Source organism: Brachypodium distachyon, chromosome 3 (genome assembly GCF_000005505.3).
Source record: "Brachypodium distachyon strain Bd21 chromosome 3, Brachypodium_distachyon_v3.0, whole genome shotgun sequence".
In the NCBI taxonomy this organism is placed as follows: Eukaryota; Viridiplantae; Streptophyta; class Magnoliopsida; order Poales; family Poaceae; genus Brachypodium; species Brachypodium distachyon.
The window spans coordinates 43,243,100-43,267,180 of record NC_016133.3 but is presented as its reverse complement, the minus strand read 5'-3'; the positions used below and the strand labels follow the sequence as shown (position 1 = coordinate 43,267,180).

The window sequence follows — 24,081 nt, the reverse complement described above, 5'->3', positions numbered from 1 at the left end:
CCCTCGGAACCGCCGGCTCTTCCTCCTCCTCCTCCTCCTCCTCCTCCTCGTCATCATCTTCATCGACCTCGTACTCGGCGTACCCCTTGGCGTAGTACTGGTCCAGGACACCCTGCCGCTCCTCGCGGAGCATCTCCTCCAGCGCGAGCATCCTGGCCTTCCTCTGCTGGCGGTCCGCGTCCACCGCCGCCAGGCGATCCATGAACTCCTGCGTGTACCTGGCCCGGTCTTCCTCCGTCAGGTTCTCCATGATGGAAGGGTTGTTGTCCTCGGGTGTTTGCCACGGCTCCCCGCTCTCGATGAAGTAGTCGATCTGCCGCTGGGTGAACCTCCGCATCTTCTTCTTCTTCTCCGGCTCCGCCGGCGCCGGCTCTTCCTCCTTGGGGTTGGGGGACTTGTTTGCCTCGGACGAGCTCGCCATTGTTGCCCCTCTCGAGATCTAAGTTTTTCTTTTCCCCTCTTTTTTTTGACTTTTTTTTGAGCGAAAACCCTCTTTTTTTTGACAGCACGGGAGCAATAAGCCCCCGCATATATTGCACGACAAACACAAATCGAACCCAACAGGGTTTGGGGCCCGTATTTCCGACTCAAGGACCTTATTGGGTTCGTCGCTCCGGGTCCAAAACGGTTGCGCCTCGGCCCACGATGAATTTTTCCTCGTCCAAGTTGCGCGCCTAGGCCCATGAGAGCCCATCTCCAACAAAATCACTGCTCTGGCACCGTCGGTCACAGATGCTCATTCTCCGGAGGCGTTTGAATCGCCTAATCAAGAAACTGGATGTTCTTCACCGATCCGGGACCTACAGATTGAATCCCCGGATAGCGAATTCTTCCATCACTTCATCATGCATTTTCTGCGAAATTGTGTCACCAGCCCCACGCTTTACAAAGATTGTCTTTGAGCACTGCCCGAGAGAGGCCAATGAAGTGGCAGATGAACTAGCTGCCATGGCGCATCAAGATCAGAGTTTTTGCTTTGATACCCCTCCTAGCAATCTTTTGGAGTACCTATCTTGCTTAAAGATGTAACTATGATTTCTGATCAACAAAGATTGCCTTACATTGTCAAAAAACTCTTGGCACGAGTTTTGCCTCAAAATACATGAATGAGGGTAAACCCCCGGCAGATGTAATAAATACAGATCTTTGCTTTGATCTCTTTGGTTTCAGAAACTGTCAAGCAAATCCTAATAAGCTATTACTCCTAACATGAGTTTATACTTTCCCTAAAAAAAACATGAGTTTATACTTTCGAAGCATCTCATACAGTTTTTTTACCTCAAGATCCTAACATGAGTTTTACCTCAAAATCCTGACAAGCTGAGCTGACTTGACTGGATTCGATGCTGAAAGATTGTGTGTTTGTCTGCTTCAAACAGATACAAATAGAAAACTCAAAACTTGGCTGAGTTTCCTTTGTCATTACGTCACTGTGAGATGGTTACATATGGGATGACGGTGTGTTAGTAGTACTAGCTTGCATGTTAAGGCTCAGTGTCATTTTCATATCTGGATTCTTTCAAAGCACAGACTAGCAGGAATAATATAGTATCCTCTGTCTCCATTGAATGTCTGCATTTGGCGTGTAAATTATCTTTGCAACCGTACGCAAGGAATTATACCAGCAAATATTATTATTATTGTACAGAACTGCAAAGGTATTTGTACAAGAGAGATTTGTAGTACATCTGATTCTGGGCAGCCTGTGTGATGAACTCATGCAACTCAGCTTCATATGCTAGTACAGTAGTACTGTAATTACACTACAGGGGCCAAGAAAAACTGATGATACATATTCATCAAACCTAAAATGACACAACCTGCAACTCACTGAACTGCTGCTGTATATCAGCTATGGCAGAAACCCAGCTAATCTTGTTCATTGTATTGCACTACATTATGGAAGAAGATAGACGATGATCTACTCTTCACATGTTGCTGGACATCCATGCCGGTAAGCACCCTGCAAATGCAGAAAACAAGGAGTAAGTAAGAAGGGGTTATTAAGATTCTCATGCAAACTACTAGTAGTTTTCAGAGTTCAGAGACAGCAAAGGTAGTAGTATTATGTTCTGAAGAAACTTCATTGCAAGATGAGTGAGTAACATGGTGAAGTTTTTAGGGAACTGACAAGGAACTGGGAAACTGAAGCACAGGGCTGGCTCGGGAGCCGTCTGCTGCTGCGGCTCGGCGACGAGGATGTAGAACAGGCCCATGACGCCAGTGTGCTGGCGATCGCTGCTGTAGTTGGAGACCTGGGTCAGAACCTCGCCGTCGCTGACCTTGACGGATCCTGGCTTCGGGTAGCAAGTCGACATGCCGACGACGTAGTTTGCCTCATTCCCTGCCTCCTTCCCCGTGCCGTAGGTCGGAAGCGATTCACATAGAAGGCGCCCGTCCTGTGATTTAGTTATGCCCATCAGAAGTTAGGCTCCCATTTAGACATGACAGAAGGTTCCATTAATTCAGATTGTGTGAAGTTAAAAGATATGTAGTATTCAGTGTTTTCCCCTTCAAACCTTCAACAATTGAGTAGGTGCATAAGCAAAATAGGTAAGAATTTAGTAGGAGTAGTGGATATGTTCCCCTTGTACATTACCTGACCATGCAAAGAAGCACCGCTTCCACCAGAGTGCTGGTGCGCAACGCGACCGCTTTAGCAGTCTTAACATGGGTGCACACATTGTTGGCTCGTTCTTCTGGGCTGCACTCCTCGACTTGATACTCAACCTGCAACATAAACGGGTTAAGTCATAAACCAACCTATTAAACAGTTCAGTACTTGAAGCAATACAGAAGCTCTCAAATATCTGAAGAAGTCTGTTTTATGTGAAGTTCTATTTGCATACTCCCTTCGTTCCACAAAGATTGGCACGGTTTTAAACTAGGTCTAGTCCAAGGACGTGCCAATCTTTATGAAACGGAGGGAGTACCTTGCAAGAATGATCGGCATTTTCATCAAGCAGGGTGGTATCAGTGACGTCAAATATGTAAATCTTGACAGGCAGCACTGCGTCAGTCCAGTCGAGCCACGTCACGGTGTACTCCAAGAACAGCTTCCACACCTCGCCATTGAACCCTTCCTTGAGCTGACACTGAGTCTGGTCATAGCAGCAGTACAACCCACCAGTGTAGTTCTTCGAGATCGTTCGCCCGTACTCATCGACCGTGATGTTGCAGAGGTCGCACTTGCACTCGGTGCAGGCAGGCTTGTCGACCACGCCCCTTGTGTCGATGGCGTGGATATTGAGCACCCACTTCTCCTCATAACCTTCAGGGACCTTTTCCGGATTGCCACTCTCTATTCCATAAGGATCAGGGATTGCCACTCGCGATGAAGATCGCTGGTAGTCCTGGACCCCTGCTAGTGCTGTAAAAGGTAAGCTATCATTCAGGGGCTGCTGTGGGATTATTGGAGATCCGATGTTTTATTGGACACTGGCTATTGTTTTGGCTCTCTGTAATCATTTTGGTTCAGTTTTCTCCTTGCTATTCTGTGGAACTGTAATTTGTAACATGGGTATGAGACTACAACGGATATGTATGGTCTATCTCCTTAAACTGGAAAAAAAGCAGCTGCTATAGTGATCGGCACTTTTCAGTAATTCCTACATGTTGAGGAGCCATTCACATAGAAATAGTGCATAGATATGACATGAGAACTTGAGAAGAACCTTAGCCTTTTCAAAGAAAGCTGCCTATATGAAATAACATATCAAACTGACAACTCCTGAAAAGAAATCTTATGTATCATCAAAACACAAAATATACCAAAATATATCCTTAAAAGGTCAACATATTATTCAATTAACTGAAGAAAGTAGTATGTGGTTTTACCAGAAATGTTTCTAGATGCACACAAGTTACTCAAGTTTAGGCATCTGATTGTCGCGGATTGAATCTGCATCCTCATCTACCCGAGTAGAGTAATGAAGAGCATAAGAAATTATCCTAACATTCTTTTATACGGCTTTTGCTACGGATAGATCTACAGATCAATTTGCTGATAAATCAACCATTATATAGGGTAGTGTTCTTTACCCGACTTATTAATTTTAAGCTTGTCGATGAAGAAAGCAAGGAATATGGATATACTTGCTACACGAGAAGTATGACCTGGAAAGGGAACAAAGTCGCCACTCTAAGTAAGTAAGCCTCTGTTCCTACTAAACTACAGATGCTTGGGGTCTAGACAGCCTACTATACCAGCAAAACCAACTAATTTGAGGGGACAAATCTCAAGGGGCAGCAATAACTGATGTACAATATAGCTGTTACTTACTGCTAGACTGCTAATATGCTACACGGTTGATCAGGTAGTCAATATATGGGGGATAATCTCAAGAGGTTAGCAATGGTGCATAGTATAGATGGTATCTACTGCTAATTTCTACAACGTTACTCAGGACAATGTTTGCAAGCAGTAGCGGCCCACTTACCAGTCTGCTATATGAAAAAAAAAATTGACTAACCGTATCAAGACAATTTCAGGAAGGCGAAAAGGCAATCTTAAACACAAGTAAATCTTAAAGCCCTTTGAAGGAAAATCTGAAGTGAATCATCTCATCAATTATAGATTCCTACCTTAAATCCAATCGAGCAGGATATGCCAAGTGTATAAATCAACAATGGACAGAAAAAACATGATTTTGAACCTAAGTACAGTACTTATTGTGTTCTATCATGGTGATAGATTATTGTTCAACTAGCACCTGACATAAGGTCAGGTTGGATGGAGGATACATAGAAGACAATCTCAACTTATTTCTTCAATTGAGCCTCTTGGTTCCTCGGCCTCCTGTCCGCCTCACGAGACCTCGCCGGAGCCTTCTACGGCTAGGACGCAAAGCCCTCGGAACCGCCGGCTCTTCCTCCTCCTCCTCCTCATCAGCATCTTGATCGACCTCGTACTCGGCGTACCCCTTGGCGTAGTACTGGTCCAGGAGCCCTGCCGCTCCTTGCGGAGCCTCTCCTCCAGCGCGAGCATCCCGACCTTGTTAGCTTCGCGGAGCGCGTCTATCGCTGCCAAGCGGTCGATGTACTCCTGCGAATACTTGGCCCGGTCTTCCGCCGTCAGGCGTTCCACGAGCAAAGGGGCGTCGGACTCGGGTGTTTGCCACGGCTCCCCGCTCTCCATGAAGTAGTCCATCTGCTGCTAATTATTACGAAATTTTCGCGCAGAACAACCGCAATTCGGTGAAGTTGTTGCACATAGCACTAATTCTGTCGATTGCGGCATATAAGCGCGTTTCTGACAGACCGAGACCACATGTCAGGTTGACCGGGCCGAACTGATGTTAACGCCGTCTCTGAGTGCCGCTTGGATTACTCCCTCTCTCTTCTTTGTCTCCGGCGAGCAGCCGCGTGGACAGCTCCAGTGCGCGCAGCTCTGAGATGCCGTCGGGGCAAGCAGCAGCGGATAGCTCCCCGCCCCCTTCTCTTCCTCCCTGCTGTCTCTCTTCTCTCGCAACCAAGCAGCGGCGCCGCGCGCGGCGGCAGGGACGGCGCGCGGAGCAGGGCGCTCGCGGCGGCACGGGCGAGAAAGGGCGGGGCGCGCGGCTGCAGGCAGCGGCGGCGGCAGCGCGTCGGCGCGCCGAGCGGGGCGCTCGCGACAGCGGAGCTGGGGCGGCACGCGGGGAAGCAAGGGCGGCGCGCGCGGCTACCTGCAACAGCGGCGGCGCGCCAGCAGCGGCGCGCGGAGCGGAGAGCGCGCAACGGCGAAGCTGGGGCGGCGCGCGCGGGGGCAGGCAGCAGGGGCGGCGGCGCGCGGAGCGGGGTCTCGCGACGGCGGAGCTGGGGCGGGGCGCGGGGAGGCTAGGGCAGTGGGGGGGGGGGGGGGGGCTACAGCGAAGGCGGGCGTCTACGGAGCAGCGGCGGCGGCAGCGCAGGGGGATGCAGCGAAGGCGCGCGGCGGCGGACCAGCGAAGGCAAGCGCGGGCGGATGCAGGAATAGGAGGAGGAGGATGATGGTGGGGCCTGCAGTCGGTGGGAGGGGAGAAAGGCTTGTGCATACCTGGCTAACGGAGGCGTAACGCCGGGCTTGGCCCGGGCAACGTGACATGTGAGCCCGGTCGGTCAGAAACGCGCTTATACGTCGCAAACGACAGAATCAGTGCTATGTGCAACAACTTCACTAATTGCGGTGGTTCTAGAGTAAATTGCGTAGAACCACCACATTTGAGACAGTTTTTGCAGAAATCACCGGATTTGCTAATTTTCGCGCAGAACCACCGCAATTCAGTGAATCTGTTGCACATAGCACTGATTCTTTTGTCTGGGACGTATAAACGTGTTCCTGACCGACCGAGCCCACATGTCAGGTTGACCAGATAGGACCTGGCGTTATGGCCGTCCGTCAGCGCCATCTCCTCTCCTCTCTCTGTTTATCTCCTCGTGCTCTTCTTCGTCTTGCTCGTCGCCAAGCTCATGAGCAAGAAGGAGACTCAGGAGCTCGTCGCCATGAAGCTCTCTCTTCCCTCTCTTTCTTTGATTTGTCTCCGGTGAGCAGCTGCGTGGAGCCGCCGCACCCACGAGCTCCCTCCCCGTCCTGAATTTGGGCCGGCGAGCACTTCGCCGCTGGACGAGAGGGGGCCGCCGCCGCCTCAATTTGCTGCTTCCCACCAGAATTCGCCATCACCCGCCTCGATTCACCGACGCCCTGCAGTGAAGAAGGCCTTCGTGACCTCCTGCACCTCCCGTGAGTTACCAGACGGCCCTCCCGCGGCTTGGACCACAACTTTGGGTGGAGCTCCGGCGGGACGTCCTCTGGTGTTGTGGGCGCCGCCGCCGCCAACTCGTCCCTTCCTCAGCCCACCTCGGCTCCCCAGTCTGCCACCTTGACCTGTATCCAGCCGGAATCAAGCGCGGGCGAGCAGCAGTTCATGGTGACGCACGGGCAGGCGCAGGGCAGCGTGCAGGCGCGCACGGCTGAGCTCGGCACGCTGGCGTGCTGGATCGAGGGGAGGCGGGGGAGACGCGTGCGCTCAGCGAGCAGCAGGTGCCAAAGCAGCAACAGGGGTCAGCGGCCGGCAAGCAGCAGCAGCACAGCGAGCAAGCAAGCATGCAAGCAGCAGCACAACAAGCAAGCAGGCAAACAGCAGCACATCAAGCTGCAAGTAGTGGCCGGCAAGCAACAGCGCATGCACCGCCGCCGGTTGCTTCTTCTAAAGGTGTGGTGCGTGGTCGCCTGTCCTGCCAGCTAGTGAAGCCGCCGGCCCTGCTGAGCATGCAAAGGAAGCCCATGTTGCCGGAGATGCGCGAGAAGATGAGTCCGGCTCGGTTTAAACGACACTAACGGATGGCGTCCGCCCGATCAACCTGACATGTGGGCCCGGTCAGTCAGAAACACGTTTATATGGCCCAAACGACAGAATCAGTGCTATGTGCAACAACTTCACTGAATTGCGGTGGTCTGCGTGAAAATTTGCAAAACCGGTGGTTTTCGTAACAACGGTCTCAAATGTGGTGGTTCTGCGCAATTAACTCGTGATTCTGCGCGAAAATTAGCAAAACCGATGGTTTTCGTAACTGAAATGCGGTGGTTTTGTGCAATTTACTCGCCGTCAAGTGCGGCACGGCCTTCTGAATTAATTTGTCCACGGCCCGATTGATATGGGCCGGATAAAGCTCAGCGTAGTAGGCCAGTAGAACACAGGACACACATCCCCTGCTCCTCGTCTTCTTCTCCCGAGGCTCTAAAGTAAAAAGGTAAATCCTTGAGTAAATCCCGATCCCAGTTCCCAATCCAAGAACGCGAACGCCGGCCGGAGATCTGCTCCGCGAAGAAGAATCCCCAGTGGAGATGCCTCGGCCGCTGACTCTATTCGGTACTGATGCTTGTTCTTCTCCCTCAAGCAAAAAAAAAAAGCAGCATAGAAAACTCAAAACTGTGCCAAGTCTCATTTCTCCTCACGTCATTGTGAGATGGTTACGTGTGGGATGACGGTGTGTTAGTAGAAGCTTGCATGCTAAGGCTGAGTGTCATTTTCAGAGCACGTAGTAGGAATAATATAGTATCCTCTATCTCTCTTGAATTTCTGCAGAATTATACCAGTTATTATTATTATAAAACTGCAAATGTATTTGTACAAGAGAGATTGTAGTACATTTGGTTCTGGAGAGCCTGTGTCTAGCACTATCAGGTGACTGGTTTCCCTTCTGGCTTCTGCTAATGATGAACTCATACAACTCAGCTTCATATGCTAGTACAGTAGTACTGTAATTACTACACTACAGGGGCCAAGAAAAACTGATGGTTCATCAAACCTATAATGACACAACCTGCAACTCACTGAACTGCTGCTGTATATCAGCTATGACAGAAACCCAGCTAATCTTGTTCATTGTATTGCACTACATTAGGGAAGAAGATAGACGATGATCTACTCTTCACATGTTGCTGGACATCCATGCCGGTAAGCACCCTGCAAATTCAGAAAACAAGTAAGAAGGGGTTAAGATTCTCATGCAAACTACTAGCAGTTTTCAGATCAGAGACAGCAAGGTAGTAGTCCAGTGTTATGTTCTAAATAAACTTGATTGCAAGAAGAGTGAGAACTGAGAAGCATGGTGAAGTTTTTAGGGAACTGACATGGAACTGGGAAACTGAAGCACAGGGCTGGCTCGGGAGCTGTCTGCTGCTGCGGCTCGGCGACAAGGATGTAGAACAGGCCCATGACGCCAGTGTGCTGGCGGTCGCTGCTGTAGTTGGAGACCTGGGTCAGAACCTCACCGTCGCTGACCTTGACGGATCCTGGCTTCGGGTAGCAAGTCGACATGCCGACGATGTAGTTCGCCTCGTTCCCTGCCTCCTTTCCTGTGCCGTAGGTCGGAAGCGATTCACATAGAAGGCGCCCATCCTGCGATTAAGTTGTAAAACCTCAGAAGTTAGGCTCCTCCTTTGCTAGAACATCTAGTGATCGTACCATTTGGACATCATAAAAGGCCCCATTGATTCAGATTATGTGAAGTTAACAGATGTAGTATTCAGTGTTTTCCCTCGTAAACCTCCAACTAAAATCGAGTAGGTGCATAAGCAGCATAGGTAAGAGTTTAGTACTAAGTATTTTTTTTTCCCTTATACATTACCTGACCATGCAAAGAAGCACCGCTTCCACCAGAGTGCTGGTGCGCAACACCGAACACGATATCTCCTCCACGCGGTAAGACCGCTTTAGCAGTCTTAACATGGGTGCACACATTGTTGGCTCGTTCTTCTGGGCTGCACTCCTCGACTTGATACTCAACCTGCAACATAAATGGGTTAAGTCAAACCAACATATATTAAACGGTTCAGCCTTTCAGGTTTTGGGCAGTACTTGAAGCAGTACAGAAGCTCTCTAATATCTGAAGAAGTCTGTTTTATGTTAAGTTCTATTTGCATACCTTGCAAGAATGGTCGGCATTTCCATCGAGCATGGCGGTATCAGTGACGTCAAATATGTAAATCTTGACAGGCAGCACCGCGTCAGTCCAGTCGAGCCACGTCACGGTGTACTGCAAGAACAGCTTCCGCACCTCGCCATTGAACCCTTCCTTGAGCTGACACTGAGTCTGGTCATAGCAGCAGTACAACCCACCAGTATAGTTCTTTGAGATCGTTCGCCCGTACTCATCGACCGTGACGTTGTAGAAATCGCACTTGCACTCGGTGCAGGAAGGCTTGTCAGCCACGCCCCTCGTGTCGATGGCGTGAATATTGAGCATCCATTTCTCCTCATAGCCTTCAGGGACCTTCTTCGGATTCCCACTCTCTATTCCATAAGGATCAGGGACCCATGTGGCAGTGTGGCGAGTCTCGGAGCCGAGCCCGAAGTACTGGCCTAGTGTGGTCTTGCACACTCCATCATTCCTAGCCATCATCGCCGGAGCCTTCTTCTCATCAGCCTCACCAATGTTCTTGAGAGCATAGTACGGTTCTGCAACCCAGTGATGCAGGTAAGTCTCATGGAGCGGGATAGGCACGCCATCCTCGTCGACGACCTCCGCATCAAAGCTCTTGAGAGCAATGTGGCCTCGGGGGAAGTCAATATCATGGTAGTACTTGTTTGAGACTGATCCAGGGCCCAATGAGAACGCCGGAGAACGGAACGTCTTTGATTTCAGCAGATGGCCTCTCACGTTCAGAGCTTCAGAGGGTATACCGGATAAGAGCGAAATGAGCAGCACGACAAACACAGCCATCTTCATCTTGCTACCAGCTGCAAAAGTTGAGCATCCATCAGAGAATAGGCAAATAAAATTGAGCCAAAATAGTTGAGAAACAACAGAACAGTTTCATTGGCTCAGAAACAACATATCAGATTGATCTCTCACAAAGAAACATAACAGATTTATTGGCTATATGTATGGCATCATCAGGCCTAATCTTTATACTTGGATCACAATATCTTGAGTTACTCATACTTGACGAGTAATTTGTCTGTCTCTTCTGGTCTAATTTTTTTACCTGGCCTGATGTAAATTGTGATCATACTTAAATTGCGAGCATAACTGTGAACTGTAAGCATATCTATCTGCTTGAACTCAGACACAACTTCCCTTGTAAGAGCATTAAAAGTGCGCGCACATAAATTTTGCTCACCCGACTCATGATCACTACGATGGCAACAGTTAGCAGCAACTCCAAAACCGCTCAACATCCATCCATATATTTTATATGCAGACTTTAAAAGCATTCATTCAGTCCCAAGTATGTACTGCAGTATATATTCCGTCCACCAGCAAAAAGAGCAAGTAGAATAGTAGATACGTAAGACTTTGCAGTACTAACAAGTTGAGAAAAAGACAGCATCCACATGGCGTCCACAGACTCAGCAAGTTGAAGAGAAAATCCAAGCGCTTGCACAAAGGCAAGCATATAACAATTAGCAGCAGCAACTCCGTGGCAGCTTCCCCTATGCCAGTTTACTATGCTACTACGGAGTAATATATTTTCTGAAAAGCTGGCACGATTGACACATTGCCTATATAGTACTTTCATTCTTTCAAAGTAAGCATCACTAAGAACTGATTGGTATTGGCCACGCAGAAATCATCGTACAGAAATGGGGAAAAGAAAGAAAAACAAACTAAATATGACCAAAGAAAAGACTCTGCTTCCTCTGAACTCTGAAGGCTAAACAGAACACTGTGAGGAGGGAGGGAGGCCCAGCGGCGAGTCCGCCCAAAAGAGGAGAGAACCAAGATATTGGATTGGATGTTTGCAGATACAGACTACAGACTACAGAGGAACCTAACTAACTAACTGGCGTTTGACCGTCGTCCACAACAAGCAAGAAACATCCAAAACAATAAAATCAAAAGGGCACGGTGATCTGAATGAGCGATCGATCTTAACGGGGGCGGAATCGACCGCAACGAACCAAAACAGCCAGTCAAAAACTCAAAATCTGTAGCCTGGACTGAGATGGATTCGTGCTAACGGGCAGAGGGAACAAGAACATGGATTAGAAGTTGGAGGGGGAAGCGAGCGAGCGTACCTCAGAGTCCAGGGACCAAGACGAGAAGGGGGGTGAGGCGCTGAGCTGCGGGTAAAGAAGTCCGGAGTGCTGCAGACCGTGCGTGATTTACAGGCTTTTATAAGGCCGGCGGCGAGCCACGCGGCGGGGGTTACGCCAGCGCTTGCGTTGCCCCAGGATGGGGGAGGCTGTCTGTATATGGAAGTATGGAAATAGGGCCTCCCAGATTTTATTGTTCATTCACACGGATTTGCCAGGCTTTCTTTCTAGAAGCAGCAGCATGGGGGCGACCGGGCGAGAGGCCTAACAAGGAGTTAAGGTGTCAAATTTGGATAGATACGGTTGCAATCCAAGGAAGCTTAGCTATGGACTGAATTCTCTTCTTTATCATGTGTCGACATCTGAACCTGAGGTGGTGGTACACGAAGCACCAGTAGTAGTAGGAGTATTACCGACTGTTTACGGGTATACTACTTGATAGTGCCATATTGGCGGTCATGGCTTTGGTCGTGGATCAGGCCATCAGAGTCTCTCTGTTCATCACAGGGTGGTTTATATGGCAAACCACCGGATTTATTTTCAACAATGCTTACTGATAACGCCAAATCTTTTCTGCGTCCGCGCATTTTGTGGGCGCGTGCGGTGCTCACTGTGTGACATTCTGAAACCTTATCCAGTCACTCGGTCTCTCCTATCTCTCTTCTTCCCCGAGCTTCTTCCTCTCTCTCTCCTACTGTTCACCCCGTGCCCTGTGGAGACGAGCTCCTCCTCCCCTCGAGCACCCCTCCTTCCTCTTCTCTCCTGCTCCTCACCCCGCCCGCCCGCCCATCCCGTCCCCCCACCCCATCCCCGGCTTAGATCTCGAGCGCCAATGGCCTGGTCCGCTCTTCGGCGCGGCCACGCGCCGCTGGATCTGCGGCACGGAGATGCTGGTGTCCCTCCTTCCTCCTCTCTCCCCCCCTCCCCCCCCCCCCGCGCTGAGAGCTTGAACGCCGCTGTCGGGGCATGGTCTGCTCGTCGGCGCGGCCACGGTGGAAGCCGGAGGGCTCGTCTCCACCAGACGTAGCGCTGGCTCCCCTTCCAGCCGCAGAGAGCAGCAGGCCCTGCGCCTTCACCGTCGAGGGGGCGACCCCTGAAGCGGCGGCGGTGGCATCCTTCTCCGTCTGTGTTCTGGGTTGGTGCTGGTCACGGCTACGATGATTCATAGAGTTTTTCGTGTTTGTTCTGCGAATTTGCTACTCTGTACTGTCTATTCGTCTATTATGAGATGATCGCTTTGTTATTCTTCCTACTCAGAATCGTTATTGTCTTTTCGAATGTAAATTTGAGGTAAAGCGTTACTTTTAGATTCTGCTGGATGTAGTTTCAACATATGTGAGTTACTTAGATTCCGTTGGATGTAGTTTTAATTTTTAGAATTACTTTTATGATATTTTAGATGTAACTATGGAAGTACGATGAAACTTTCGGATGATGTCTCCTTAGACAAAGTGATTTTAAGATGATTAGTTCTTTACACAAAGTAACTTTTGGATCCTTACTCTTTAGACAAAGTAACTTTTGGTACAGCATCATTCAAAGCATGTTGTATTTTAGAAATTTTTTTACATCCAAAGTTGAGGTAGACAGCATGTAAATGGAGAATCTTGTTTTTCTCGACTATAGGTTGATCTGCTTGGAACTGATGTTTTTTTCTTGGGTCAGTTGCTATCTCTAGTTTGATGTAATTTCTACTCCTTTTTCTCTAGAGATAGATTTGATTCCTTCTTTGTTTTCATGGCGGAGGCTGGAGGTAGGAGGAAGATGCCTGTAGAAGAAGGAAGAAATAGTTGGCAGGTTAGGGGGTCCAGTGATGGGAAGCAGGAGGGTCACGAGATGGGGGACGAAAAATAGAAGCATCCTGGGACGTACCGGTCTGTTGTCGCTTTCATACATGGGGACCACGAGTTTTTATTGCGCACTATCACTCTAGCCGCGTCCTCAAGGAAACTCGGGACCACTCGTGCATGCTCTGTCGGGGGCACTCTGTATGCCAAAAAATGCGCGCGCACCCCCTAGCAGCCCCCACTGATAATTATGATTCCCTTTGTCCATGATTTTTCTTGGGTAACAAAATTTAATACGGACGGAACTGAGTACGGATTTATATATCGTGTCAACATGTTTGATTGCTGTCTCAAAACCTCCACGTGTTAAAACTATGAGTCCCTGGCACGCTATTCTCTACTTAACTACTATCATCATCATCATCATCATCATCATCATCGATCACTCGTCGATTTAGATGCATGCAGCTAGTTAAGAAGTACAGATTACTAATCAACTAAGGAGAAGATGATTTTTTTTTTCTAAAATACACCCAAGCGGGTGCAATCATATATTGAAGAAAAATACCGCGATGCGGTTACAAGGACCGTAGGCAAAAGTACACGACTACTCACTTACATTCCACTGTGAAAACCCACAGCCTCCAAATAGTCTGGCCGCGGCCCAAGCCAAACTCTCCACTTTTATGGCCCGCAACACCGTGTTAACACTCGGCGATTTGGCACTTCTTTCTTTTTCTTTTCTTAAATACTTCTTTCATTTTTAAATACTTATCGTGATTTTAGTGCAAAGCTTCATTGCACAAGGCCACTGCACACTTTGAACACTGTCATCCGTGCATGCGCTTCGTACGTCTCCGGCCGGTGATTGATTGGCAACGTGCCAGATTTTGCAACAACAGGTATTCTCTACCTCCAACCACACCTCGTCTGTCGGCTTGCCTCTCGTGTCAGACTCAGCCGTGTACGTTCCCACGACAGAACAAAAACGTTTTCTTCTCCCTATATCGTACCAAGGACACACACCACCTTTTTTGGGACATCTAGAAGCTTTAGAAGTTGTTGGTGGATACGGGCGCGTCGTACAACATGCAAACGTCTCGTCTTATCATCAAACGACAGTGCGCCCATATGTGCCATGTGTTTTGCATTTGCAGGACACGAAACTCACGGCGAGGTTCTTCATATGGTTGGATTTCAACCTTGCAGGTTTGCCCGCATATCCGTTACATCCCTGGCCTGATTGTTTTTTTCTTCTAATTAGTTTTGACAACTTTGATATAGTTTTAATCAAATGAGAGCACACGCTAGAAATAAATAAATAAATAAAAACGGTAATTTTCACATGAGAGACATAAATTGAAGAATCGACGCATCCTTTGTCAAAGTGTGCGTGACAGAGCTGAATTGTATACATGATACATCTATCTATCTACATAAGCGGAGAGCCTATTTCCGCTACAAAGGAAAAAACAACATTACGGTTACACATATATATAACTCGCTGCGCAGGAATTCGCATACTAGTGCCGAGAAGCGAGAGGCAGATGAGATGGTAGGGAAGGAAAGAAGTGGAAAAAATGGATTCGATCGATGATGTACAATTGCCAGCCAGGCGGCAAGTATCTTGCAGGATGATCATCTCCCGGCCATGAGGCTGGCCAGGCCGGGGTTCTCGTAGAGGGAGTTCATGTCCCAGAACTCGCTGGTGGAAGACAGCGTCATGAGCGCCACCACCACGGACCGCATCGTCGGCCGCAGCTTCGGGTCCTCCTGCGTGCACGCGTTCGCCAGGTGCGTCATCTGAAGCAGAGACACAAAAAGATGAGATGGGTTTTCTTTGTGTCCTGGCATAGCAGCGCGATGGCATTGCTGCGAGTTACTACCAAGTAGGAGTGCTAACCTTGAGAATGGCGTCGATGGGATACTCGTCTCCTAGTTTCGGATCGATCAGCTTCCGGAGGCCTTCCTTTGGGTCTGGTGCCGCGAGAGCCTCCTCAAACTGCAGGTTTCAGTAAGGTAAGTCGTGGATGCCAAGCAGGAGGAGAAGGAACTTCAGCTAGAACCCATCAGATCCAAAGCCTCTATGCGGCTTTGAAAGCGTAAGTGGCACATATTTTCATAGAACAACAAATTATGCTCAGTTGTCTACTGTCTGATTAGCTAGTTTTGTGCGGAGTATTAATGGCAGATGATGAGCTCAACACCCTTGTTAGTTAGTTTTCAGAGTTCTGGAACTAACAGATGTAATAAAAGAAGAAGAAAACGAGGACATTGACACGGGAAACAGGTACTCTAAGCAGTTCTGTGAAGCATGAGAGAAGAAAGTAGCGATTTAGCTGAGCAGCACAATTACCAGATAAACCAACCCCTTTGAATCGCTACTAACAGATGTAATAAAGAAGTAAACTTCTCGCAAAAAAAATAAGGAAGTAAACAAGTAGATATTGACACGGAAAACATGTACTCTAAGCAGTCCTGTGAAGCATGAGAGAAGAAAGTAGCGATTTAGCTGAGCGGCACAATTACCAGATAAACCAACCCCTTTGAATCGCTACTAGATTCAGTTGATCTGACAATGGCATCTTTGGCTGAAATTAGTTCATACAGCACAACACCAAAGGCATAGACATCAACCTTGGGAGAAACATCACCGTATCGAGCGTATCTGCAAAAATCATTTTCCATGGATGTCAGCAGTCATCACAAATCAGGGGTACTTGCCACTTGGCACAACGACCAATAGATGTCCAGGGCACATACTCTGGTGGCATGTAACCGAATGTACCAACAACACGTGTTTGCAACGACGCACCACCAACTTCTGTAAGCTTTGTCAAACCAAAATCTGCAACCTGGAAGGTACATATGATTATTACGTGAAGAATGAACAGAACATTAGAAAACATGAACTATCCCTACCTTTGCGCGTGAATTCTTGTCTATCAATATGTTTGCAGATTTGATGTCCCTATGTATGTACACTGGAACAGTATGCTCATGAATGTACTCAAGACCTCTTGCTGAATCCAGTGCTATTTGAACCCTTTCTGCCCAAGACAGAGGCTCATAACCTACACATATGTATTGGCAGATTAATTTGCAGGAAGCAAGACAGCAAGAGAAAAGGCATACATAGCCAGATCAACTGAGAGGCAACACATTACCAGTTCCACGCAAATGCTGGCTTAAGTTGCCATTCTCGATAAATTCATATACAAGGAACAAAGAACTCTCTGTGCAATAACCAATCAAGCGGACCTGCATGAAATTGAACGTTAAAAATGGCAGTAGAAAAGTTACACACTTACACTAGCATAATAAAAAATAGTGGGAAATAACAAGATTATCCCTCCTAGGAAATCTATATTATTTTTATAACAAAGAAGGAAATATAAATTATTATCCCATTAAAAAGTCTATATTATTTTGTTACAAAAACATCAAAGAATCACAAACCAGATTCAGATGATGAACATGAGTCAAAACCTTCAACTCAGCAAGGAACTCATGAGTAGCCTGCATATCCATTTTTTTTATGGCCGCTTTCTGGAAAGTGGATCACGCAAGAGAAAGAAGTCATTTCAAATGAAAACATATCATAAGTACCAGTTCCACACAAAGTACATGTTTGTTGCATGTGGGTTTGTGAAATGCAACTGAAAAAAATGTTGAGCTAACCTCGCCTCTAAGCTCAGCATAATAGACAGCGCCGAATCCACCTTGCCCAATTTTATGAATGATGTTAAAGCCCTCTGTAGCATTAAAAAGTTCCTCATACGAGAACTCCACTGATTTGTCAACTGTAATGCCAGCAGCTGATGAAGTGCCATCAGTTTGAGTGGTTGATGGTGTCACTTTTTCCATGGATACTGCACTGCCTAGAATAAAAATGAATAATAATTCAGAAATAGCAGAAGCTGCATTCTGTTATATTGTGAAGGACTGCTCAGGGAAACAGAAAGAAGGGGACACTGGAATCATTATTCAAAGTTCTCTAACTTGCTCTATGCTCCAAAAGTGTGCTTATAGGTCCCAAATATAGCTCCTTGGTTAGACGTAAAGCTCCTAAACTACTCCGCAATATTTCCAGGTCCATAAAGATCAATATGATTTCTCTCAGAGCTCAGACAAGCATTCAGACTATGAGGACTCAATGTTCAAACCACTCAAATGCACCCATATCCTTGTAGCGAAACATTGTTGAGATCAAAGATTCAAAGGACAAATTAATTTGCAGTAGTGGAATCAGGACATGCAACTGCTTTTGTACAAAGGAAGTTAAAAGAATTAACTCCATGTTGCAGGGTCCAGAGACATTGACAGATATTCGTAGAAAGTTATCGTTACCTAGTCGAAGAGAATCTTCAGATGATGCAAGCAGGGCGGCCTGTTTTGCCTTTCTTCGTCTATAAAACAAGAAAAACAAGACACCGACAACTAGTGCAACTACACCAGCCACAACACCTCCTGCTATTGCTCCAGTGGAAGTTCCATTTCCTGGTGCAGAGAATTGAACATGAATAAACATCGTAGTTCTCTCACAAGAAGAAACAACATCCATTTTTTCTTTCCATAAACCTTAAACGCAGAGCAACAATTGGATTGCAAGATGACAGAAGCTGTCTGTACTGCACAAGATGAGGATACTTATCAGCATGACTGCGCGGGAATAAACATAGGGCGGCCAACAGTAATGCATTTACAGTGGATAAGACTATCAACAGATCTTACCCTGATGACTTTAGAGGGCGGTAACTTCCATTGGGATCTGGAAAATCAAACAAGCAGAGTAGAATGTTTAGCAAGATGTGACCAATCCTACAGGACACATGATTGGCGTCAACTGTTTTGTTGGGGGAAAACTATGCAGTCAATTGAGTTAAGCCTCTAAAATGGCACCCACGAAGTGTGTAACCACATAGAATCATCAAATGGTAGTTTGAGCCCGCAAATATTTCAGGCTAACATGCATGTAGAATTGCCACACACAAAACATGGAATCAGTAACACTGGAGTGACACAACCAGAGTTCAAGTGAAATCTACTTGCAAACACAATAACATAATGGTCCAGATCAATGTACACATTCTACAATCGAGGCTAAACTGGACACCATCTAGAATTGAGCACGGAACTGCATACTAGACTTACCCACAGTAGTAATTATTCCCCAATATTCCTCCATTTCAGCTAAACCAAGCTAAAACTGAACCGAAACCCCCACAATTCAAAATAAGCAGCAGCAGCAGCACTAGGGAGCATACGGGAGAGCTCACCTGGGACGGGGATATACACGAGGCCGCGCCCCGTGACGGCGTCCATCCCGGGATTATACTTCCTGAGCAGGGCAATCTTGTCGGGCGACGCGAAGTCATACTTGGGCGCGACGGAGGCGAGCGTCTCGTTGGGCCCGAGCGGATACGTCAAGAACAGTCCGTATTCCTTGGACACGTCGGGGTCGCCGCAGGAGCAGTTGACGTTGACGTTGACGGTGCCGGAGTCGGGGATGTTGTTGGCCGGGTACGCGTTGGTGGCCTGCAGCCAGGCCTCCGTGGTGAGGTTGTTGTAGTGGTTTGCGATGCCGAGGTAGGTGTCGCCCGTGGAGACGCGGTAGGGGACGGAGCTGGCGAGGAAGGTGGAGGACGGGGAGGACGGGAGCGACTGGCAGCGGCAGGAGAAGGTGACGTTGACGCGGCCCCCCGCCGGGATGAAGTCCAGGTTGCGGCTCCCCGGGTTGTAGGGGATGAGGAGGCGGTAGTTGGAGATGCCGAAGAGCGTCTCCGCGATGTAGGTCACGTTCTCGTTCTGCGAGATGAGGTAGGAGCCGAGTGCGAGGTCGCAGCCGGAGCCCACGCTGCAGCCGTCCCCCGCCGCCGCCGCCGCGCGCGCGCCCACGAGAAGAAGCAGCAGCACTAGCGGGAGGGGGAGGAGGAGGAGAGGAGGTTCCATCGGCGGCGGCGCCGGCGCGGAACCCTAGGGGCGGGAGCTTGAGCTTGGAATCATTCAAGAGGGGGAGAAGGGGATGGAATCATGGAGAAGGGAAGAAGAAGACGCGGCGAGTGAGTTTGACTCGGGGCGGGGCGTTTGGATGACAGGTGGGGCAGTGAGCGGCTTCGGAGCCAATGAGAGGAGGACACGTGGTCGCAGAACAGGCTGGGGCGGCTGCTACGGCTCAAAAGAGAAGGACGGAAAAGAGAAACGTACGAATCTTGATGTTGTGTTCCGTGGGGGGAATGTCCGTGGCGCTTATACTAATCGCTTGTGGGTTAAATAATTAAATTAGTTTATGCGCTAATCCGCGTAGTGTAGGTGGAGTTCACAAGATTGTAAACTAAAAACGGGATGACTATGCCGTAGGACTTTCTGAATTCTGAGCAATACTCCCTCCGTGTTTTGTACAGTAAGATCTTCTAAATCTGTTTCTAGATTAAATATTCTGAAGTTTTGATGTACTTACTCTGATTCATAATAAGTGTCGGAGGTTTAGTACAAAATTGTACTAGCTTTGTACTAAATTTAAGACACTTAATTAGTATGGATTGAAGGGAGTAGATTTTATAGAAGATTTTATCCACATGTAAAACTCTATCTAGTTTTACTAAACCATTCATGATATATATCATCGTGGTGTACTTATTTGATATTAGGCGAAGTATCCGGTGAAAATACTCATTCGGTGCAAACCATGCAAATTTCATAAAAACCATGTTTAAAAGTTTCAAAAAACTCTACAAAAATACCATATGTTGGGAGTGCGATGTTCTACAAACCTGCAAAATTTCAAGTTCAAAATCAAAAACATTTGAAAGGAATTAAAAAGAGAAAATTACAATGAATAGTGTCAAACACTAAAAGACCACTATTCATGCAAAATTTGTTTTTTTCGCTGCTACCAAATGAAATTGAGTTTGGACTTGAAATTTTACACATATATAAAACATCACTTTTCTAACATATGTGATTTTTTTAAGAATTTTTTGAAATCTTTTCGATGGAGTTTTCACAGTTTGCACCGTAGAGGTGGTTTTCACCGGATACTTCGCCTTGATATTAACGCAACATCTTATAAAAAGAAACGGAGTGAGTGTAATGTTCTTACTCTTTAACTTTCTCTGTTTTGGCCCAACTCAATGCAAACGCTTTTTCTTAGCGAGGTTTACGAGGGAAGGTTCTTCCCTTGTTTTGGGAAATACTCCCTCCATTACGTACATGTAGGAGTATTGAGCTTGTTATATATAGCTGGAAACTTTTGTGAATCTTGGCCTGAGGGCTTCATCTATAATAGATGGGACGGGGAGGTGCTCCCTGTTTTCTAAAAAAAAACTAATACCGTTAGGAATATTATCTAATATGTTTTAAAAATGCATTTGTTTGATTTTACATTGTTGGTATTTTTTTCCAAAATTGATCAGAGTTGATAAAGTTTGACTTAGAACAATCCCAAATGTATAAATATTACAAAACAGATGGAGTAACTACGAGCCTTACGAGGTGGCAAAGGTGGGAAGAAGATTTTTTCTATTTTTTGCGAAGTTTATTTTATTTTTGACAGGAAAGAAAACACCAATGGTGATGCTGGCAATCCTTAATTATTTTTTTGAATGGTCGTGCCTACATTAGTTGGAATATACTTCCTCCGATCCGAAAAGCTTGACGCGACGTCCGGAGGAAGGGAGTGAGTTTTTGTGAAGTAGCTGCATCAACAAATTCGGATTAGAGGGAGTACGTATGAGACATTTGGCACATGCAATTCAACCCCAACTCCCCAAATGTGTGTAGATCATCGCCGTGATGAGCGCGCTATGTATATACACCCCTCCGGTGACCTCACTTTCTGGACTTGAGGGGCTGCCGGCCGGTTGTGCTGCTGAGGAACTAGCTTAGCTACCACCTGGAAGGAAGCAAAGCTGGGCGGCGGCCGTTTCGGTGATTAACTTAGCTTAATTAATTGGGCATTTCTAGTCCATTTCTCTTGGCTTATGGAATAGAGATTGCTTGTAACTTATTAGTTGTGCCAATGGGCGACATGGAGGTGATCTGGGTTTTGTCAAGTCAGCGATATTGAAAATGTTGTGCTTTATTTTATCTGCCGATGCCTATGTACTCCTCAAATGTACACCCTTTTTTTTTCCTGCGACGACTCGAACGTACACTTTGACCTTTGAATTTTTTACGAGTACTACATGTTAGGGTAAGCAAAAATGGAACGTTTTATTAGGGATCGGTCGCCATCGGTGGAAAGAAATGAGCTGCGGGAGGATTGATCGAATTATACTTCCTCCGTCTCAAAATAAATAATGTAAATTTGCATAAGAATCTATACAAATGCAAGTCACTTGTTTTGGGACGGATAGAGTATTGTTTTCATTCATGTTTTATCCAGTCGTGACGGTAGTGTCCAGATATGAATACGTACTTACGTAGTTACGTACTCGAATTATGTTGGTCATACAGGAGATGAATATCTATAGGATTGCGTATGTCTAACTGGAGTAAAAAAAAATATACATATACTCGAATACAACTTACACCAAGAAAAACAACAATATCCTAAGTACTCCGTAGAATATTACTCATAATACGGAGTGCTATATCTCTGCCTTATTTCGTTTGTCTCTTATTAACAACCCTGATTCGAACGAGCTTCACTCTTGTGCAAGCACGTTGGATCATTTTTCAAACAACATGATATATTGCGCAAAAAAAATTACAAAACAGCGGAGTACTATTGGACCAATTTCTGGATATTCTTGGATACATTTGAACAGTGCCCAAACCATATTATATTTGTATCTGTATCGAAATAAAAATACCTATACCCGTGACCTTAATTATCAAGTAAATATCAATTTATCATCGAATACTTTCAGCCGGTCAGTCATCCGGGTGGGTAGTATCCGATCCGATTTCACCCCTACGAGTCGTAGTAGGGCAGCACGGTGTACACCGTCTGCACGACGGTGAGAACGAGCAGCAGCACGGCGGCGGCGGCGGACATGCTCGTCCACGGGTTGCTGAAGTAGTCATGCGCGAGCACGGCGCGGTGCCGGTTCCAACTCCGGCCACAGTGCTCCCTCACGTCCCGGAACAGGTCGGTGTAGCAATTGTCATGCGCCGGCCCGCGCGCCTCTGTCGTCCCGCCCAGCAGCACGGCGAGGTGCGCGTAGAACGTCGCCGTCTCCTCGTCACCCTTGACGAACACGCCAGCCCGCTGCATGATGTCCACGTCGCGTCGCCCGTCCCGCGCCACCGACGCCATGAGAGTCACGTAGCTCATCAGCCGCTGCAGCGCCCACCGGCCACGGCTTTGCTCGTATGCAAGTAGGTTGGCGAACAACACCCGGTTCGTGTAGCTCTCCACGGCGGGGATCTCCATCACGCCGTCGCGGGCGCAGAAGGTCACGTCGACGAGGCTTCGGGGGGATTTCTTGGCGCGGAATGTTATGCCAGCATCCTGCAGCTCGGACGCTGAGGGGAGTAGCCATGGCACTCGCTCATCCATCGGCTTCGCCATCCACTCTTTGTATGCTTTGTCCTCTGCTTCCCTATTGTTGTCGCCGGTGAGAGTGGCGTCCTCCGTCGGCAGGAACCAGTGATAGTAGAGGTGGAGCAGGTGGTGGATCTCACCATCGGGGGGCTTCGCGGTGGCGAGTTCCTGTGGGGTCTCGATGGTGATGTAATTGGCGAGGAGGCCTATGACAAGGTCGTCACCGCCGAGGACACCGGTGGCTAGGCCATAGAAGTGCTCGAGGACGAAGAAGGGGAGCTGGTTCTCAAGGAGGAAAAGGTCGTTGCACACGCTCTGAATGACCCAGGCAGCGTCAATGAGCGCTTCAGCAGCGCGGTCCTTGCCCTTGAGGAAGAACTCGATGATGAAGCAGCCGTCGAGGAGGAGCATCTCGGCGAAGTCCCGGGCCGAGAGGTAGTCTGTGGGTTCAGCGTAGTGACGGCGGGCACGGGGCTCGAGGGCCTGCGCGGCCCGAGTGTAGGATGCAAGCGTTGCGGCGCCACCGCCGCTGCTCCGGGCGAGGAGGTCGCGGAGGTAGCGCCACTTGTGCTCCTCCATGGCGCGGAGGCGGGCCGTGCCACGATGGAAGGGCCCGATGGAGACCACCTGCGGCTCGTAGAGGTGGCGGTTGCGGTCGCGCATGGGGCCCGTCACGCGGAACACGGTGAACGGCTCGCTCTCGTGCGGCCTCCCCGGGAGCGCGTCAAGGCGCCACTGCATGCGCGCCGCCATCTCGACGGCGTTGGCATCGGCGTCTTCCTCGTCCAGCTCGCCGCTCTCCTCTACCGTGCGCTTGTCGTCGTTGCTGGCCACGATGGTGCTGCTCTCGTCCGCTCCGGCAGCTTCCAGAGGGTGGTTCATACGAGGAGCATCCATTGCCATTGCCCAAGCAGTTCGTGGGGGAAATGACAAGGTAGATCCGTGCTCCAGCTGGGGTTAATAAAGCGTCTCTACAGAGGTTTGGCTGCTTGGATCTCATGTTGCTGCTCTCACGGATTGGTCATGGCCACAGCTTGCTCCAATCCAAAGAAGTTTGCAACTTGCTCCACTTTGTTTTTTTGTTCCATCTGAAAGACTTGAAGCATATGAACCGAGTCGTCTTCGATGACGAGCAGTAGTCGAGAAGGACACTCCAGCCGGGATCCTTCATTCTATCGGCACTCAAGGAGCTTCAATTCCTGGCGAAATGCTAATCTGTTGGGATCCACGGGTTATAGAGACTGAATGGAAGGATACCGGCTAACTTTGAGATTTGTAACTGGTTCTGACCCGTTTAGGGTTCCTT

General features: G+C 48.1%; 3 protein-coding genes and 1 pseudogene across 4 annotated transcripts; all 4 read right to left on the bottom strand.

Annotated features, from left to right (window-relative positions):
- Positions 1 to 1,616: 1,616 nt before the first annotated feature.
- Positions 1,617 to 5,149, bottom strand: LOC100845814 (annotated as a pseudogene).
- A 2,884-nt stretch (positions 5,150 to 8,033) lies between these two features.
- On the bottom strand, positions 8,034 to 11,697 carry LOC100825330. 2 transcript variants are annotated; one of them, XM_003574799.4, is made up of 5 exons: positions 11,481 to 11,697; positions 9,385 to 10,199; positions 9,088 to 9,246; positions 8,591 to 8,858; positions 8,034 to 8,423 (listed from the first exon to the last, which is right to left on the bottom strand). In XM_003574799.4, exons 2-5 carry the CDS (start codon positions 10,186 to 10,188, stop codon positions 8,389 to 8,391), a joined length of 1,266 nt encoding a protein of 421 aa, XP_003574847.1. In that variant the 5' UTR covers positions 10,189 to 10,199; positions 11,481 to 11,697; the 3' UTR covers positions 8,034 to 8,388. The 2 variants fall into 2 exon arrangements, with proteins under 2 accessions (XP_003574847.1, XP_024316757.1); XM_024460989.1 differs by lacking the exon at positions 11,481 to 11,697 and adding an exon at positions 10,583 to 11,424.
- A 2,926-nt stretch (positions 11,698 to 14,623) lies between these two features.
- LOC100825025 (chitin elicitor receptor kinase 1) lies at positions 14,624 to 19,329 on the bottom strand. Its single transcript, XM_010237046.3, has 11 exons — positions 18,565 to 19,329; positions 18,020 to 18,056; positions 17,636 to 17,784; positions 16,967 to 17,166; positions 16,745 to 16,834; positions 16,453 to 16,546; positions 16,208 to 16,359; positions 16,049 to 16,140; positions 15,815 to 15,953; positions 15,189 to 15,287; positions 14,624 to 15,088 (listed from the first exon to the last, which is right to left on the bottom strand). Exons 1-11 carry the CDS (start codon positions 19,235 to 19,237, stop codon positions 14,924 to 14,926), a joined length of 1,890 nt encoding a protein of 629 aa, XP_010235348.1. The 5' UTR covers positions 19,238 to 19,329; the 3' UTR covers positions 14,624 to 14,923.
- Positions 19,330 to 21,993: 2,664 nt separating this feature from the next.
- Positions 21,994 to 24,029, bottom strand: LOC100845204 (UPF0481 protein At3g47200). The gene has a single exon (XM_014900996.2). It carries the CDS (start codon positions 23,676 to 23,678, stop codon positions 22,203 to 22,205), a length of 1,476 nt encoding a protein of 491 aa, XP_014756482.1. The 5' UTR covers positions 23,679 to 24,029; the 3' UTR covers positions 21,994 to 22,202.
- Between the last annotated feature and the right edge of the window lie 52 nt (positions 24,030 to 24,081).

What these genes read in the sequence shown, in the direction of transcription:
- LOC100845204 (XM_014900996.2), bottom strand. Translation starts at nt 23,678, where the DNA reads ATGGCAATGGATGCTCCTCGTATGAACCACCCTCTGGAAGCTGCCGGA.
- LOC100825025 (XM_010237046.3), bottom strand. Translation starts at nt 19,237, where the DNA reads ATGGAACCTCCTCTCCTCCTCCTCCCCCTCCCGCTAGTGCTGCTGCTT. An exon ending in CCAGCATTTGCGTGGAACTG is followed by an intron (nt 16,360 to 16,452) that starts GTAATGTGTTGC and finishes ACATATGTGTAG; the next exon opens with GTTATGAGCCTCTGTCTTGG. An exon ending in CCATCGACGCCATTCTCAAG is followed by an intron (nt 15,089 to 15,188) that starts GTTAGCACTCCT and finishes TCTCTGCTTCAG; the next exon opens with ATGACGCACCTGGCGAACGC.
- LOC100825330 (XM_024460989.1), bottom strand. Translation starts at nt 10,676, where the DNA reads ATGCTTTTAAAGTCTGCATATAAAATATATGGATGGATGTTGAGCGGT. An exon ending in ATGCCGACCATTCTTGCAAG is followed by an intron (nt 9,247 to 9,384) that starts GTATGCAAATAG and finishes TTTATGTTGCAG; the next exon opens with GTTGAGTATCAAGTCGAGGA. An exon ending in GTGCTTCTTTGCATGGTCAG is followed by an intron (nt 8,859 to 9,087) that starts GTAATGTATAAG and finishes ACTTAATCGCAG; the next exon opens with GATGGGCGCCTTCTATGTGA.